The sequence below is a fragment of the Plasmodium gallinaceum genome, assembly GCF_900005855.1.
Source record: "Plasmodium gallinaceum strain 8A genome assembly, contig: PGAL8A_v1_76, whole genome shotgun sequence".
Taxonomy (NCBI): Eukaryota; Apicomplexa; class Aconoidasida; order Haemosporida; family Plasmodiidae; genus Plasmodium; species Plasmodium gallinaceum.
The window spans coordinates 400,175-420,570 of NW_021628238.1; the positions used below are offsets into that span (position 1 = coordinate 400,175).

The 20,396-nt window shown below is 16.8% G+C and overlaps 4 protein-coding genes across 4 annotated transcripts; 1 reads left to right on the forward strand and 3 right to left on the reverse strand.

Annotated features, from left to right (window-relative positions):
- Positions 1 to 299: 299 nt before the first annotated feature.
- Positions 300 to 3,074, reverse strand: PGAL8A_00201400 (GTP-binding protein, putative; the record flags this gene model as incomplete). Its single annotated transcript, XM_028670706.1, has 1 exon — positions 300 to 3,074. One exon carries the CDS (start codon positions 3,072 to 3,074, stop codon positions 300 to 302), a length of 2,775 nt encoding a protein of 924 aa, XP_028527432.1.
- A 929-nt stretch (positions 3,075 to 4,003) lies between these two features.
- PGAL8A_00201500 (tRNA binding protein, putative) lies at positions 4,004 to 5,446 on the reverse strand (the record flags this gene model as incomplete). Its single annotated transcript, XM_028670707.1, has 2 exons — positions 4,004 to 5,071; positions 5,321 to 5,446. 2 exons carry the CDS (start codon positions 5,444 to 5,446, stop codon positions 4,004 to 4,006), a joined length of 1,194 nt encoding a protein of 397 aa, XP_028527433.1.
- A 2,374-nt stretch (positions 5,447 to 7,820) lies between these two features.
- Positions 7,821 to 14,408, forward strand: PGAL8A_00201600 (conserved Plasmodium protein, unknown function; the record flags this gene model as incomplete). The annotated part of the gene is made up of 1 exon (XM_028670708.1): positions 7,821 to 14,408. One exon carries the CDS (start codon positions 7,821 to 7,823, stop codon positions 14,406 to 14,408), a length of 6,588 nt encoding a protein of 2,195 aa, XP_028527434.1.
- Positions 14,409 to 15,577: 1,169 nt separating this feature from the next.
- Positions 15,578 to 18,534, reverse strand: PGAL8A_00201700 (protein prenyltransferase alpha subunit, putative; the record flags this gene model as incomplete). The annotated part of the gene is made up of 8 exons (XM_028670709.1): positions 15,578 to 15,701; positions 15,779 to 15,859; positions 15,961 to 16,083; positions 16,169 to 16,289; positions 16,393 to 16,430; positions 16,552 to 16,674; positions 16,902 to 18,096; positions 18,267 to 18,534. 8 exons carry the CDS (start codon positions 18,532 to 18,534, stop codon positions 15,578 to 15,580), a joined length of 2,073 nt encoding a protein of 690 aa, XP_028527435.1.
- Positions 18,535 to 20,396: the final 1,862 nt, after the last annotated feature.

Here is a 20,396-nt window from a genome sequence, read left to right on the forward strand (position 1 = left end):
AAAAAAAAAAAAAATTTTTTTTTTTTTTTTTTTTTGTATTTCTTAATATTTTTATATGTGATATTTGAAAATTAAATATATAACAAATGCTAAAAAAAAAAAATAAAAGTGTACATTTACGTGTATATTTATTTAAAAAAAAAAAAAATATGATATTATATTTATCTATATAAATTCACAAATACTTTAAAATTTTCATTTTAAAAACATAGATTTAAAAAATGAAAATAAAATATAAAGAAAATTCAATATATAATTTAATAAATTAAAATAATACATACACAAATATCTAGCGAATTTCACTTTTTAACGTCACGATATTTAAAAAAAGCTTCTCTATCAAATATTTTCTGTTCATCGGATAAGGTATAATTTCGTGATATTTTTTTGAATTTGTTATGACTAGGTGGTTTTGTTATCATACATAAGTTCTTCTTTTGTCTTAATAATTTATTTTTTTCTTTTTTATATTTAGTTTCATGTTTTTTTGCATATCTTATCATTACATCTTCTTTTTTAATAGAACCAGTAATTTCAGAAGATATGTTTTTATGCTTTGCTTTTTTCAACCATTTATTATACTTACTACTAATATAATTCCAACTGCTCTTTTTTTTATTATAAAAAGTAGAATTATTACTTAATTTAAAATAATCAGTAGCTAAATCTGTAGGTACATTTATTATTTCTTTTTCTTTTTTTTTACCAAATAATTTTAGTTTTTTAGTGCCTTTTATAATTTCATTTCTTGTTTTCAAACCTATATATTTTTTCTTTGTATTTTCTTCATTATTTTCAACTTTTTTTTCTAAGTATTTTTCAGTAGAACAATCATTACGTTTAGAGTTATGATCATTTACTAAATTATTAACATTTGTAGAAGAATTATTTGAATTAATATTTTTTTTTTTCTCCCTTTGAGATGAACTAAAATTATTTTCATCATGCAAATTTTCTAACTGCTTACTCTTAAATATTTTATATGCTTCTGATTTATTTTTTTCGTAAATATAATGTGTACTTTTATCATTTATATTAAATTCAAAATTGTATAAAGAATCATTTTTTAATGTTTTCATAGGTTTTTTTAAGCCACTTGCATAATCTTCAGGAGAGTATGTTTCATCTTCTTCTAATATAATATCATTTTTTATGTTAGAATAGTTCTTTTCTTGAAAATTATCAATTAATTTTTTATTTTCACTATTTCCATCAAATAGTTTGTCCATTTTCACATTTTCTGAATGAAAGCAACTAAAATCAATACTTGTATTTTTATCAAATTTAAGTAAACTATTGTAAAATAATACACTCTCTATTGGATGTATTTCATTTTGTAAAAAATTATTAGAACATTCAAAAGTTTTTTTATCATTTAATTTATCTATAATCCTTTCTTCTTTGTTTTTTATAAAACAATTCTCAATTTTTGTTTTATTATTACACTTATCATGTTCATTTATTTTATTATTTTCAATATAATTTATATCACTAATTATATTATAAATACTTTCATCCTTTGATTTATCACCATTTATATCACATTTATTCAGATTATCTTTTTCATTTAAACTATCTTCACAAAATATGTTATTTATATTGTTTTTCATAATTAAATTAATATTACTATTATTGGTAATATTGTTATTATTATTTTCTTTTACTATCATTTCTTCTTCGTGTATACTTTGTTTAGAATTCATGTAAGTTCTTTTTTTAAAACTCCTTTTTTTTCCTACAAAATTTTCTTTTAAATTTTCTGAATGATTTATTGAAGATATTTCGTTAATATTATCATGGTCCGGTTTATCATAATTTTCAATAATTTCATCTATAATTTTTAAATCATTTTTGTTATATTCATTATAGCAATTGTTTAAGAAATTTTTTTGAAGTAAAGTTATTAAATACTTAATATGATAATTCATATATTTATTAAAACTTATATCTGTACTAATTTTATCATTTATTTTCCATCTATTTAATGCCTCAAAAACAGTTTCATTACTTAGTAATATGTCTTTAGAAATATTGTCTGTGTTTTTTTCTTTTTTCTTTTTTTCATCCAAAATATTTGAATTAAAAGAAAAAATTGAATTTTTATTTTGGTTTTCACTTTCATTTTCATCATTTTTTTTTTCTTTTAATTTTTTTAATTTTTTTTGCTCCATTAAATCATTTATTTTCATTATAATATTATTTTTAACAATGGTTTTATTTAACTGATATTTTGCAATTTCATTTCGTAATTCATTTAAATTTTGCCTTTTTAGAGAACTCAATGGAATAATTGAATGATCTTTATTCTTAAAACATTTAATTTCTTCATTTATAATTTGTATTTTTTTTGTTAAATCTTTTGTATTTAATAAATCGCATTTACTTAATATTATTTGATATTTAATATTGTTTCTATCAAAAAAGTGTAATAATTCCCTATCACTATTTTTTAAACCAACTCGGCAATCAATTAAAACAAAAACTTTTTTTAAATTTTTTCTATTTTTTAAATAAAACAAAGTAAACTCATTCCACTGTAATCTTAATTCTTCTTTACTGTAAGCAAATCCGTAACCTGGTAAATCAACCAGACACAATAAGCAAGGTTTTGCAATTTTATAAAAGTGAATTTCTTTTGTACATCCAGGCAATTTACTAACTTTTGCTTTATTTGTTCTTCCACATAATTCATTAATTAATGTAGATTTACCACAGTTAGATCTTCCTATAAAAGCAACTTCAGGATATTTTGGTAAAGGTAACTCACTTACTTGAATAGCTTTTCTATATAAAGTCATTCTTGGTTTTAATTGATCTAAAAACACGGGAGCAAAATTTGGGCACTTTTCATTAATGTATTTTTTTTGTAATTTATTTAATGGCTTTCCTAACATTTTTTTTTTTAAGTTTTCATATATTTTTATATCTAATTTCATATTTTTTTCCCTTTTCCTTCTACTTATATTGTTACTTGTTATATCCTCACTTATCCTATTAACATTTTTTATTTTTTCTAAATTCAATTTATTATTTATACTTGAATATTTCCGAAAAAAAAAACTTGCTATATACATTTTTTATTTATTTTATTTTTAAATATTCAATGAATTCTTCTATTATATTTTTATTCAATATTGTACTTTTTTTTAGTTAAATTCTTCATTTTATTAATATATCTCCTATCATTTTCAACAAATATTTTTACTGATGTAAAGCTTTTTTAAAAAAAAAAAAAAAAAAAAAAAGAAGATATATTCAAAAAAATATATTAATATTAAAAAAATACGCTCTTCTCTTTTTTAATAAAAAGAAGTTTCATATTTTTTTTAAGATATTTAAAAAGATAATTTAATGAATGTAATTCAAAATTTCAAAAAAAAACATTATAAAGGTATATTAAATTTTTATATTTTTTTTTTTTTTTAATTCCTTTAATTACTTCATAAATATGTACACATATTCTATTAAAATAATTTTAAAAAATTCAATGTTTATAAAAAAATATTTCACATTTTAGTTTTATTTTTTTAAAACTTTGGGCTTACATATTTCTATATTACATGTTCATAAATATTCTTAAAATTTTACTTTTACTATGTATAGTATAAAAAAATTTATATTATATATATATATATATATATATATATATATATATATATATAAATGATTTTTTTTCTTTTTTTTTTCTTTTTTACACCTTTAAAAAAAATAAAATAATAATATAATATATAAAAAAAAAAAAAAAAAAAATTTTAATAATAATACAACAAAAATTATATGTAAATGTATATATAAATTTGTCTTTAACAGCTTTTTACAATAAATCTATGTTTATTTTTAAATTATTCCTCTTATTTATTTTTGTTTATTTATTTATTTTTTTTTTTTTTTAATATATATTTTTTTATTTAAATATATATTATTTTTTCTTTTCTAAATATTTCATTATTGTTATATTTTTTATATATTTTATATTAATAATTTCATTTTCATTTTAAAATGACTATGAAATTGTTCCCTCTTGTAAAACACATTTAACATCTCCTTGTGATGATATTAACTTTGTATCTTTATAATGAGCTATTCCATTTTTTAATATTAGATGTGGCTGAATATGATAAAAAGGATTTTTTTCTTTATCAAAGCTTAATGTTTTATCTGGCAAACTTTTTATGTCCATATTTTCGCTGATAATCCTTTCTCCAATTTTAGCTCCTGAAGGAGGATGAAGTAATTCTATTCTATCTTCAAAAGAGCCACATAAAATCATACCATGACTTTTTCTTCCTCTTAATGATTTTTCTTTTAAATTTGCTAAAACTAAAACATACTGATTAATTAAATCCTCTGCTTTTTTTTTATTTCTTAAACCGCTACATATATCTCTTACTTTTTCTTCACCTACATTTACTTTTAAACAATATAATGTATCAGCATCAGGATGAATTTCAACATGTTCTACATAACCCACAATAATATTTAATCTAGATATATCATCTAAACTTCTAGGTTCTTCTGTATTTTTAACATTTTTATTTTGTACATTTTTCTTTTTATTTTTTGCATTTTCGTTTTTCAAGTTTTCTTTTTTATTTTCTCCTACTTTTGTAGAGTTAATTTTTTCATTTGTATTTCTTAAATTTTTATTAGTCATAAAAGTTTCTAAGCTATCTCTAACATCTAACTTTTTTAGTGTACTAAAGCTTCCTATTAAGGTTTCTTGTATATGAAGAAACCATCTAAAAATATGAGAATATTCAACTCTCTCCTTAAATGGCATTTCATCTAGCAATTTGTGAATAGAACAAAAATAAAATATATCTACTATAGATGAGTGCTTATCAGAGACAATGTAAGATTTCTCAACTAACAAATCATTTAGATGCTTCAAATCTGATTGCTTCAATATATATTTATCACTAGCTACATGAAAAATTAATTCCTCATTTTCACTTATTTTACCTTCATCCTCATTAAACAACTCACTGAAACAATTATAAAAGTCAATTAATGAATAAAGAGAACAAAAAAATCCTTTATATTTTTTATTTTTATTATCAAAACTAATTTTCTATAAAAAATAGAGAAAAGTTAAATAAAAAATTAAAAATATATAAATGTAAAATTAAAATTATTTAAAAAAAAGAAAAAATAATAATATTATTTTATAAAATTAGACTAATGTATAAAGTAAAAGGAAGTTGTAATAGGTACAGAAATATTTTCAATGAAACATTAAGTATTCATTTTGATTTTGCATATTTTTTATAAAAATTTATATAAAATATTAATAAAATGTTTAAATTAATTATATTTTTACCTCATTATAGATTAATTCAGGAAATGTTACTTTCTCATCATTTACAATCATCACTTTTATGTAATCAAGGACTAGCTTTAATATCTCTGATCTTATATCATCTTTAACTAACGTTAAAGTATACATATTTTATGACAAAATAGTTAAAACTTTTTTTAGTATTATAATACTTTGTTTATATATATATATATATATATAATATGTTAATTTCACTATTTTTATTTCAATTTCTCTTATTTGAAGAATGTTCTTAAGAAAATTAAATTTTATATCTTTTTATTTTTAAAATAAATAATAAAAATACTTAAATTTTTTTATTTTTAATTATTTTACATAAAAATTAGCACTTTTTTTTTTTTTTTTTTTTTTTTTTTTTTTTTTTATTAGAGTAACAACATTTATCTAAAAATTAATATAAAATATGAAACATTAAAAATAATAAAAGCTTATAAATTTATTTATTTATTTATTTATTTTATTTTTTTTTTTTTTTGTTATAATAATTTTAATTTAAAATAGAATATAACATATCTTTGAAAAGAGAATAAGTAAAAAAAATAATAATAGGGATCATTTTATTTATTATTTATAACACCTTTAAAACCAAATATAACTTATTAAAGATATTGTTTTTCTTTTTAATCTCATATATATTATTTGATTAACAATATAGAAGGTATATTATAAAAATTTAATAAAAACACATCTATAAGTTGTTATAATTTTTAAAACTTTAATAATGGTATTAATAAAATAAAATTATATACTCTATATGGATATTTAAGTATAAAAAATATTTTTTAAAAGGAAATTCTTTAATTTAAAAGATTAAAAAATAACTTAAAAACTCATTTTACATCTTTTCCAAGGTGTAAAGTTCATTAAATATCTTAAACCTTTTAAGAAAAATTACTATTAATATTCTAATATTTTGTTGACATATTTGATAATTTTTCGTATTAATCTTGTAAATTTGCATTTTTAGAAAAACATTTTTTTATATATTCTTATTTAATTTTTTTTCAATTTTATTAATTAAAACTAGAAGTATATCCTGCACATATATATAATTATAGATGCATTAAATGTTTATAATTCCTCTGTTTTTTTTTTTATTTATATAATTTATATAACATTTACAAAAGGAAAATAAAAGTTATAACAAAACAACAGTATTAACTTTATATATATAAAATAAAAATAGGTTCATTTAGTATATATTTTTTTTTTAAATAAAGTTTTATCTTATAAAGAAATTAATATAAAAATATATTATTTTTATTCCCTTTTATTATAATAAAAAAACATGATCAAAGGAAAAATGATAACATAAAAAAATATTGCATTTAAACCTTTTTCTTTATTTTTTAAAATATAATAAATTTTTGTATTTTATATTTACATATAAGAAAGGGAAATAGAAGAAAAAAAAAGGATTTAATAAAAAAATTTAGACATAATTACAAAAATATTCTATTATATATTATCTTTGAATGTATTAAATAGAAATATAAAGTTTTCTATTAAAATTATCAATAGATTGATATTGTTGTCTTATGTTAATTTTTATTATTTTTTTTTTTTTTTTTTTTTCCTTTTTTTCCCTTTATTTTTATTATTTTGATACAATAAAATTAATATATCAGTCAATTTATTTTTATACTACGTTTGTTTAGAATTATATATTTTTTTAAAACAAATATATAATACCTAAAAAGTAAAGTATTTATAATTTTATTAAAAAAACATTTATTTTTTTTTGGATGATTACCATTTGTTGTTTATAGTATCTTTTTAAAAACATAAAAAGTAGTAATTAAATTAAAATAATAAAAACTTAAAACTAACTTTAAATTTTTCCTTAAAATTTTAATATGCTATTAAATGCATTATTATAAAAGATTAAATTTGCACAATTTAAATGTTCTTGAAAAAAGTCTAAATTTTTATTTTTTGTATTTAGAAATATTTACAACTATCTTTTATGGGAAAAAATAAATTTTAAATCTTGAATTTTTTTTTTAAATTATGATATTTAATAATTTTTTAAAATATATATTCTACTGCATTATGTACTCAAAATATTATGATAAAAAAGAAAAAAAAAAAAAAAAATACATTAATAAAGAAATGTATTAAACTATTGATAAACATACATGTATTTTTTTGTAGTAATGGAGTATTTTAAATTAGAAAGTATTAACATTCTGTGCATTTTAATATATACTTACAATATTTTTTATTCCTAAATATTCTTTAATTTTTTTATTAGTTTTTAATTATTTAAAAGAATGCATTACTTTATTTATATTTTAGAAGACCTTTTATTTTTAATTTTTAGTTTTTATTTTTAGTTAAAACATAAAATATTTTTTATTTCTTTTTATTTTAATGTGCACATATTTATGTTTTTCTTTTTTTTTTTTTTTTTTTTTTTTTTTTTTTGGATGTTAATTTTCTTAATATATAAGAAATGAGAAAAAATACAGTTTATTAAAAAATGCACAAATGTGTCAATTTAGATTGTTTTAACAGTGAGTTTAAAACAAATGTTATCCCAATGAATGAAAATTTAAATCAAAGTAGTATATTAAGATATAGTTGTGAAGAAAAAGTGGAAAAAAAGTTTCAAAATAATGAAAAGAGCTTTTTAAATCATAGTGATATTGATATAAATAAGTTGAATAATAAATATTTGTATGTATGTAATAATTTAACAAAAGATAATTTAAAAAAAAAAATTTTGAATAAAACACCTGATGAAAATTTTAAAAATTACAATTATGTCTATTCAGATTGTGTAAATAGAAATAATACTATTTATTCTGAAAAGAATCTGAATGATATAAATAGAATTAAATTGAATAAAGAAAATAAAATTTTAACGAATAAGCATATATGTACTTTAATAAATAATGATAGTAAAACAAATAATAATATAATTATTAATATGAATAACCAGAATAAGAATTTAACTGAAAACCAAAATAAGATATTGAAAAATGTGAGTGATAATTTAGATCCTATAAATAAAAAGGGTAATCGCAAAAATATAATGGACATAACTAATACTATATTAATAAATAATATTGATAAAGATAATTATAGGAAAGAATATTCTTTTTACGAAAAGGGTAACTTAATGGAAAGAAAATTTGATAATAATGAGCAAAAAAATAATTACAACTTAATGGAAAATAATTATAATTCCATTCATATAAAAGGTAATGAAAATATAGAAAATAATTTTTATTTAGATATAGGTGAAAAAAAAGAAGAAAACAACTTAATTAAAAATTATGGGATTAATAATAAAAAAGAAAATATAAGTAGAAATAATATATATAACATTTTTATGAACTCTAATGCTAATAAAAATAACAACACAAATATTGGAATTCTTAATTTTTTAAAAAATAAAAAAATATATAAGTATTCTTATGATAATAAAGGAATTAGAAACGAAATTAAAGAAAATAATTTAAAAAAAAATGAAGAATTAATAAAAGATCTTAATTTGAGTTCATTTAAAACATTAAAATTCCAAGAAAAAGAAAATTATGATATAAAAAATTCGTGTAGAATAGAATTAAATGAAAGTTTAAAAAATAAAGAAAATGAAGAAGATTCATATATAAAAACAAATTCTACAAAGATAAATCAAAATAATCCTTTTAGTGTACATCATTACGTAAAGAAGGAAAATATTAATACACGAGATAATTCTGTAAATAATATTCCAAAAAATTATATAGATGATAAGGTGTCAGAATACTCAAAAAGAAATACTAATTATTACGATATGAATAAAATAATGTCAATTATTAATGAAAAATCTAAATTTAATAAAAAGAGTCTAGATATTTTTACAACTTTGTCAGAAATACATAGTATACATAGTAGTAATTATAATCATTATTCTAAAAATTCTCTAAAAAATGAAATAATAAAACAGAAAGAATTTAATATTGAAAATACAAATAACAATGAAAATTACAAAAACGAAGAAACTACAGATGAAGAAAGCTACATTAATAAACAAAACAAAGAAAACGCCAATTTTCTTCACAAAGAAGAAAAAAAACATAAACATATAAAAAAAAAAGAAGAATCATCATATAAATTCACTTCATCTTATTCTTCTCCATCTTCAACAAACTCAACTATATGTTCATCATTATCTAAAAAAAAAACTACAGGAAATAAAATAAAAAAAGAAATTCAAGATAATAAAAAGGTGAAAAATATAAAATATAAGAAAAATAATATTAAAGAAAATAGTGATGTTAGAAGTAAACATGAAAAAAAACATTTTAATATGAATAAAAGTGGTGATAATTGCATCGTTAATGATTGGAATAAGAAGGTTTCTACTAACTACAATTGCAACAGTAATAGTAGTAAATATGATAATAATAACATTAGTAATAATGACAAAAATAGCAGTAGTAATAATGATAATAATAATAATAATAATACTAGTAATAATTATAATAATAATACTAGTAACAATGATAATTATAATAGTAGTAGTAATCATAACAATAATAATAATATTTTTACTAACAACAAAAATAATCTCACTAGCTATATAAGCAATATATATTGTAAAAATAAAATAAAAAATAAAAACAGTAATAATAATAGTAACAACAGCTATAATAATTCTGAAAGCAACTTTTTTATATACAGTAATTTCTCTAATGATAATTTTTCTTCTGATAATAATTTGAAAAGTACCAATCATTACAATATCAAATGTAATGGTTTGAAAAATGATAATAATAATAATAATAATGATGAAAATAGTTATTATGAAAGTGAAAAACATTCAATTTTTGATAACGTATCTAACTCTATAGATAATTCTAGTAACAAAGACAATAGTAATGATAAAAATAAAAATAAAATAGATTTAAAAAAATCAAAAATTAAATATGAAAATAATAAAAATGCTGATCAAAGTAAGATCAAGAATGGATCATTAATAAATGATAAACATACATTTCTAAAGAACAAAAATAATGCAAAAGTTAAAACAAAAAATTTTGAAAGTTACAAAAATAATAAGAAAGATAGTCATAATTCAATTCTAGATGATTATACTTTTAAAAAAGAAAAAAAAATAAACACAAATGAATATAACCATGATAGTAAAAAAAAAAGTAATATTGAAAGAAATAAAAATCAGAACAAATCTTGCAAAAGTCATGATAATAAAAATAAAAGTGATGTTAAATACAATAGTAATGAGAATTATACTGACGATAAAACTTCTACTAGTAGAATTATTATTAGTAGAAATAGTAGTATTAGTACTAGTAATCGTAGTAGTAAATATTTTAATAGCAACATTATCAGTGATATCAATACAAATGAAAAAAATAGTAATTTGAATAAAAAAGTTAATATTCATATGAGAGAAGAATTAAAAAATATGAATAGTGATTTATGTGATCATATAAAAAATGAATGTAAAATTCTTAGTAATGATGAAAATTGCTTAAAAAATAATAAAATATTAAATGAAATGAATATTCAAAGTAATACCAATAATATCAATGGAATAAAAAATTATGATAGTAAAAATGAAATAATAAATAGTAGTTATAATCTTAAAAAATCTACAAATAGTTTAAATAACAATACCAAAAAGAAAAATACTAAAGATGAAAACGAAAAAAAAATAAAAACAAAGAATAGAGAAGATTCTAATTTAAGTAATAAGAAGAGAATAAATATTAGCAAAAACAACAATAATAATAATAATGAAGTCACTAAGGATAAGAATATTTGTATCTATAATTCACCTAATAATAAAAATATAAAAGATAGTAGTTATAATCAATATGAGAATCATAATTTTAAAGAAAAGAATGATTATAAAGAAAAAAGACAGGAATATAAAGATTTTATTTGTGATGAAAGTTTATGCATAACAAAAAATAAAGAAATGTGTGTTGTTTCTGAAAAAAAATCAAAAGAAAAAAAAATACTGAAAAATAACGTGGAGTTAAATACTTTAGATAATTTGATAAATTATGATAATGTTTTATCTAAAAGTATTACTACTATTAACTCAAATATTTTAAAAAAGAAGAGTGAACAAACTTACAAAATTAAAAAAGAAGTTAATGTTACAAAATCTAATTATAATAATTTGCAAAATTTTTCTAAAAAAAATAATGATAAAACAGTAGATACACATATAAAATATATTGCATCAAAAGATAATATGAAAAATAATATTTCGAAAGATTTTAAAGAAAAAATAGCCTCAAATAAAAAAATAGAATGTAAAAATAATAATAAATTAATCATTAGTGAAGTAAGAACAAATAAAAAAATATTAAAAAGTGACTTAAATAAGGAAAATATCTTATATCATGATGACAAAAAAAGAAATCTATTTGATGAAAAGAGTGAAGGCAGCACATTAATAAATATTAAAAAAAACGAAAAAATAATCAAACAAAAAAAATATATAATTAAAAATAATACAAATGTCCAAAATAATAAGATTGATAACTTAAACAGTAGTAATCCATCTAGTGTAAATAATATTAAACTTAATGGAATATTAGATACTTCCGAAAATTGTAAAAGTTCAAATAAATTTGAAAATTATAAATTTTGTGAAAAAAAAAAAAAGGATAATGATTATATTTGTGACGAAATTTCTAATGAGAATATTTCTAAGAAGGAATTATTAAATGATTTTAATGACAATTTACTTAATAAAAGTAATGATGTATCTCATACTATTATTTCATGTATATCAGAAAGTAACTATGAAAACTTAATTACAAATAATAAAAATAGAGAATCTTTAAACGTACACATAATGCCGTGTATAAATGAAGATTTAAAAAAAAATCAAAATAAATCTATAGAAGTGGTAAATTCTAAAACATTTGATGAAAACAATAGTAATAATAGTGTTAAAGAGGATATAAGTAATATAAAAAAAATGAATACATTAAATAAAAATGAAAATGAAATTTGTAATAAAGAAGAAAATAGAATAATATCAAAATTAGAAGCATTAAATAACGAGAGATTACATAATATAAAATACGATCAGAATATTAAAAATAAGATTGAAAATAAAACTTTTGTGAATAAAAATAATTTTTCTGAGAATGAGGAAAAACAAAAAGAAATGATGAATTATGAAAAAGAAGAAAATCATAAAAAAATAGATATTCAAGATTTGCAACAAAAAAAAAATTTCTTAAATAATAATTATAAAAATCCTTTTTACTTATTTACAAAAGAAAATAATAAATATATAAATTCACTTGTAAAAACTGATAAAACTTTTTCTATAATAGACAATATTGAATTAAAAAAATGTAATATTTATAATAAATCATTACAAAATAAAAGTAAAATTAACAAAGATAATAATATAAATAATAATACAAATAATAATATAAATAATGATATAAATAATGATATAAATAATGATATAAATAATAATTATTCAGATAGTAAGATAAATCAAAGTTATTTTAATAACTATACACAAAATAGTATATTTTCGAACAGAAGTAATTTCGAAAAGAAAGGAAATGATGATGAAAACACTAGAAGTGTAGAAAAATATTTAAAAATAAATTGTAACTTAAATAATTCCAATAAAAAGGAAGAAAATATTAAAAAAAGTATAACTTTAAATGGAACAATTGTGAAAAATACACAACAAAAAAAAGATTTAGGAAAAAACAAAAATACTCAACTTATAAATAGTGATTTAAATGAAAATGCACAAAATATGAACAAAAACTCTTACTGTGAGAAAAGTCATTGCAACATTAAAAAAGATATAAATACTTATATCAATAATATAAATAACAATGAAGATAAAAAAAAAAGATATATAAGCAATTTAATCCCTTTTCATGAATTTGAAAATTCTAAGTTTTTAAGCGAAGTATTATTAGAAAAAAATGAAAACTTAAATAATATGAATAACACAATTATAAGAGAACAAAAAATAATTTTTGATAACTTTTCTTTAGATCTTACAAATATTATAAAAAATTATAAAGAAAAATCAGAAAATTACTTAAATAAAAAATATATGAATGACTTAAATAGAATTTATTTTTTAGTTCAAAAATTCATAGATACTTATTCATGTAGTGAAAATTTAAAATCTATTTTTCAACTTCTTAAAAGTGAACTTGAGAAAACTAAAAAAGAAAGTTTATATTTTTGTAAAGACCAAAATTTTTTAATTTTCCCGATATCTATTAATAATATTAAAAGAAAAAATAACAATTTAGATAACGTAGAAAATGAAAACATAAATGAAAACAAAATTAGTAACCCTACTTCGAAGAGTGACAATTACACTTTAGAAAGTTGTAAAAATGAATCAGATTTAGGATATAGCTGCTTTAAAATGAACAAAATAGAAAGCGATCTTAATATATTTAAGAATGAAGATAATAATTTTAATGATAATTCTAGTAACAATGATAGTATTAATAATAATGGTAATAATAATTATTATTTAAAAGAATATATGAATAGAAAATATAGGAGGAAACATCATATGACTATTACACCGTATAATAACAATTCAAAAAATTGTAGAATAAATATGAGTAAATACTTAATAAATCACATCAAAATAATTTATAAAAATAAATATAGTTTAAAAAATTATTACATAAAAAAAAAAAGGATAAAAAATTTTAACAAATATTATTTATTGAAAAAAAACACTTTTATCGTAAGATACAAAAATTATGTACATAAATTTAAGTTAAATAATTATTTTCTTTTAAAAAATAAAAAATTATACAATAAAAAAAATTACAAATTCCTTAAGGTTCATTTTTTTTATAATAATGAAATATTTTGTAAAAAAGATAGATGCAGAAAGGAAACCATACATAATAATGAAAGAATTAATTGTGAGGATAATGCAGATTACAATTTAGAAGATTTCTTTGTTTCTGATGATGAAGTAAATCTTATTTATATGTATAATAATCATCTTAATGAAAAAGTATATAGCTTAGAAAAGATTGACATAATTAAAAATGGAAATTCTAATTATACCACACTTAATTAAAATATTCCCTTTGATAGATTTTATCATAATAAAGAAAAAGAAGTAAAATATAATAATGGTTCTTTTATTTTATAAACAAAATAATCATTCCAGAGAAAGAAAAAAGAAAAAATATATATATATATATATATATATATATATATATATATATATATATATATATATATATATGTTACATGGAGTTTAAAAAAAATGGTTAAGAAAAAAAAAAAAAAAAAAAAAAACTTTTTTTTTTTATTATATAGTGGATAGGTTTTATAGAGATAAAACAGTATTGTGTAAAATATAGAAATTACTAGTAATATATATAAAATGAATTAATTAATAGACATAAGCAAATAAAATTAAAAGATACATATTTAGACAATATATCAGACAAATGAAATAATAAAATCCAAAGCTCAAATAATATAAAGGAAATATAAATATTTTATAATATTGATAAAAAATAATGATTAAAATTTTAATCTTTTTTTATAAAAATGAATTTAAATAAAGATTATTATTTTTATTAAGAACAATAATGAAAATAAAAATATTATTGTTTTATTCATTTAAAAATAATTTGATTATAGTATATTAATATAATAAAAAAAAAAAAAATTAAAATTTTAAGTGAATTTTAAAATATTTCACTCATAAAAAAATATTCTTAAAAAAAGTGATAATATATATAGAAATTAAAATATTAAAAAAAAAAAAAAATTCATAAGAATTAATATGCTTTTTTATTTTATTTTTATTTTTTTTTTTTTTTTGTTTTTATTTAAAATAAAGAAAATATATAGTAAAGGGACACATTTTTTCATATTTTAAAAATTTCTCAAATATATAAGAATATATTCACATGTGTATTATTTATTTTTGTCGTTTTTCTTAATTCTTTCTCTTAGGTATTTGAAACTGTATACATATATATTTGTAAAATCATAATAATAATAAATATTTTAACTTACATATGTTCACTTTTTAATTATTAATATTTTACAAAATTTCTTTTTTTTTCCATTTTGAACAAATATATCAAAAAAAAAAAAAAAAAAAATGTGTATTAAAAAAAATATTTAAATCAAAAGTATTTATTAGATAATTAATTATTTCTATTAATTATATGTAATTTTGTTAAAGCAAAATTTTAATAAAATTATATACTTTTATTATTGCTATTATTAAATTTTTGATAAAATTATGTTTCCATTATCCCTGATAATGTCATAAGTATTTATTTTGTTTTTATCTTTATACTTATCATTTAAAAGTATAGAAAGGTTACTATTATTAATATTAATATACCTTAAAAAAAAAAAAAAAAGAGAAAATATATATATATATATATAACTTTTATGGATGTTAAGTTCTATTTTTCCTACTTCAATAATGGTAATATTATAAATTCATATTTATCAAGATCTTCATTTATATTTATTAAAGTATTGTTACTTACATCAAGCCTACATAAATAATATAATTAAAAAATATATTTATTATATTTTAATAATATAAAAATCTCAATATAACTAAAAAATTTATGCATAAATTTTTTACAACATACTTCTCTAAAAATTTAAGATTATATAAATTCATCATAAGAACAGTAAAATTTTTTATTTGGTTATTATCTAAATATAATTCCTTTAAATTATATAAAAAATTTAATGCAAATTTTCCTGTATATCTATAAATTGTATTAAAAAATTAAATTTAAAATATTATATTTCGTACTTTTTTTTTTTCTTTAATTTTTTTTTTTTTGTTATTACGATTCTGATAAGAGATTTCGTGATAAATTAATCTTAGATATAAAAAATGCTTCAATCATTTGAGGATAAATTAGGTCTTTAATATCCAAACTACTTAAATCTAATATCTTATTATTATGCTCTATTAAAAAAAATATAATTATATGGATTATGTATTTTTATACTTTTTACATTTCTTTTTTTTATATGAAAAGTAAAAAAATTTTTGAAAAATAATCCCTAACCTAATTCTAAATCGTAGTAATAATCATGTATTCTTTTTCTATATTAGAAAAATAAATAAATATATATATATATATATATATATATATATATATATATATATATATATATATATAACATTATAATAAAATTGACAATGAATAAAAAATATTATATTTTACTTTATTTTTAATTCTAATTCCATTTCTTTATAATATTCTATTCTAGTATAATCAACTTCTTTCAACATTTCAAGTACTTCAAATGTTTCTTTGAATTTTTCTAATCTTCTTAATATTTCAAACCTATAAAAATTAATTTATTTGTTTTTTTTTTTTTTTTTTTTTTTTTTTTTTTTTTTTTTTAATATTAAAATATTTAAAAGATTTTAATATATATCAATTAAATAATATTTTTTTCTTCTTTTTTGAAAAAAAAATATACAAAATTTTATAAGTTGTTTCATTCTTTATATACATTAGAAAATAATATATTTTTCTTGTAATAAAGTATACAATTATATGTTTCTTACTTTGTAATCAAAGCAAATTTACATTTATTTTCTAAATTTAATAATTCATTAATTTGCTCAAGTTCTGAGTATAATAAATTAAAATCAGTAAATTTTCCTAAATTTAAAACAATACTAGAACAATTTATATATTTATATAAATTAAAATATTTATTTCTATGATCTACTTGACGAAATATTTCATTATTTAATAGATTTTTTTTATTATAGTCTAATAATATTTTAAAATTATTATTTTTTGAAAATTTTTGAAAATCGATTTCATAATTAATAACGTATTCAAATTTATTTTCTTCATTTAAGTAATCATGACCAATTATTAAATCTTGTAATATATTTTTTTCGTAATTTATTTTATCAGGATTATATATATTATATTTAAAATAATATATAAAAAATTTTAGATATCTAATTTCACTTAAGTTTACATCTTTATTAACTTTAAAAAAATATATATAAGACTCTGAATTATTGCTTGAATTATTTATGGTAATAATTTGTTTATCCCAGATACCATTTATTTCATTATGTTTTGAATTATAACATTTACATTTTGATAAATTTACTTTAATTAAATTGTGAAAAAAAAAATAGAAACAATCATTATTTAAAAGAACAAAAAATATTTCTTCTTCGTAGTTACCATTTTGAAAAAGAAACCATCTATAGAATTCCCATAAACTCTGATCAAATGGGTCTGTAAAAATAGCATTTTTAATTAAATATAATTCTTCTTTAGTATCAATTAATGACTCTTTTAATGAGTATTTCAAGAACCAAGCTGAAAAATTAGAAAAGTTTAATTCAATTAATTCCTTTGATAACTCATAATTGGCTTTATAAACATTAAAATCAGAATTCACTTTTTTTGAATCATCATTTTCTTTTTCTTCATATTCTAATTTTCTATGAGAAATATTTATACATGATATTATATAAGATCTGTAATTCCAACAATGATAATTTCTATCGTCCTTAAGAAAAGAATTTTTGCAATATTCTAACTCATTTAATAGATCAGTAACATTTATTAGATTATTTTTTAAGGAATATTTTATTAACCATAATTTATGGAACCATAATTCATTACATTTATTAAATTTTTTTAAAATATCTTCAACCATTATATTTTCATTTTTAATTATTTTTCTTAATTCATCTAAATTTTTTTTAAGGAAATCTTTCCTATCATCCTCTATACGAAATAAAATTAAAAAAAAAATAATAAGTATATTATTATTAAAATCTAAATTTTAAACATAAACATTAGATGGCATAAAATTTAATAAAATTAATATAAAAATTGCATAAACTCATATAAATTATTCTTAAATTTACTTTTTTTTGTTCATAAATATGCATAACCTTTTTCTGATATACTATTTTCTTTATTTTCTTTATTTTCTTTAATATAATCATTTTTTATTGATTCAAAATATTCCCTTCTATAATTCCATAAAGTTTGTATATAAGGACATTTTTTTAAAATAATAGAAGTTGTTTCTATATATTCTTTTTCATATGTATTTCTTCTTTTCTTTTTTATTAAATCGTTCATTACAGGAATTAATTCTTTAACCTTTTCTAATTTTAAATCTTCATCTTTCGAGTTATTTGCTCTTCTTCCATGCATTTTCTTTTAAAGTATAAAGAATCTTATATTTTTTTTTACTTGTATAATCAAATTCAATTTTAGGAATTAAAACAAAAAAAATTAAATATTATAATTAAATCAAAAAAGTTTAAATTTTTTACTTAAAATAATAGTAAATATGCACTTTATTTTTTTATTTTTAAAAATATTTTTAAGGTATGTATAAAAAAAAATAAATAAAAATACTTAAACTCCTTTAATAATGAAAAAGATAAAATACAATTTTATTATTTAATAAAATTTTCATACACATTTATAAAAATTTTTAAAATAAGAGTTCCACATTTTTGTGAAATGTAATGAAAAAAAAAAAAAAAAATTGAAAATTTGTGTGTTTTGTTATGGCTTAGGTACATTTTTCATTTAAACATATTAAAAAATTTTCACTATATCTATTCCTTTTTTACATAAGCTTATACAAATATATATATACAATCACTTTTCCTTATAAAATATTTTATTCACTAAATAATTTCTGTTAAATTCAAGTTCTCATACTATTTTATTTAAGCAATAATACGAAACCAAGAAAAATTAAGTTCCGTTTAGTTTTAATATACACATATATATATTTGTATTTATTTCAATAACATTTGAAAAATTATGTGTAAATAAAATTGTATATCATTATTTTACAATAATAATCATTTATTTGATGTATCCTTTTTTCTATGTTCATCATTTTTTTTTTTTTTTTAAAATTTAATCTTTTTCAAATTTTAAATAAAAGTAGAGGTACAAAATTGATTTCATGAAAAATGAATAGAAAAATTATTAAACTTGTTAATAATTTTGAAAAGCAAAATAATACACTTTTGTAAGTTTTAATATTACTACAATACCTAAAAAAATAACTACACTACTAATTTTCTATAATTTTTAGTAAGAAAAAAAAAAAAAAAAAAAAATTTTATTTTCATTATAAAAATCTACAAAAATTCTTATTTTTTCAGTAATCTTATAAAAAAAAATATATCCATTTTTGTTCTAAACATAATGTGAATATTCTAAAATAAAAATATACAAAAAAAATATACAATAGAAGAAAGTAATATATATATTCTGTATATAATTATTCAAAGAGATAAAATATTTAGGAAATTCTTAAAGTTTTTACTATTTTATATTTTCTATACCCTTTGTTAAAAAAAAGTATTTATAAAAATGTTTTAGAAACGATAATGAAAATATATAAAATTCATTATGTAAATGCATGTTAAGACCCTTCGTATAATAATATATATGCTTTATATACTTTTTCCTTTTTCATTATTTAAATGAGACAATTTTTATATATAGAAGTAGGATATAAAGGAAGTCTTTCATTATAAAAATGAAAATGTCTACCAAAAATTTAAGAGCTTTAATATGAATAAAATTCCATTCAAACAATTTAATAAATTTCTTATTAGAAGTAATTTTAAATGAATTCCTAATAAACTTCATTTAATATGAAGATAAAATTACGACCATTTTTTTAATACACCAAAATTTTTTTTCAAATTTTTTAAATAAATATTTTAAAAATGTATGTAAAAAATATACAAATAATTAATTATATTTTTTTACTTAATTTTTAAATTAAAAATAAAAATGTAAATGATGTTAAAGACCAACAACCAAGAAGGTATTACAATTATTCATACGAAAGTAAGTATTTACTTTTAAGAAAAAAATTGTATCAAATTATAATATAATAAGAATTTATTATTTTCTTTTTTTTTTTTTTTTACATATACTTGTAATTAATTTACAAACTATAAATTGTTATATAAAAATAAGTCTGATATATTTGTTTTTTTTTTTTTTTTTTTTTTTTTTTTTTAGCCCTTTTTTTTTTA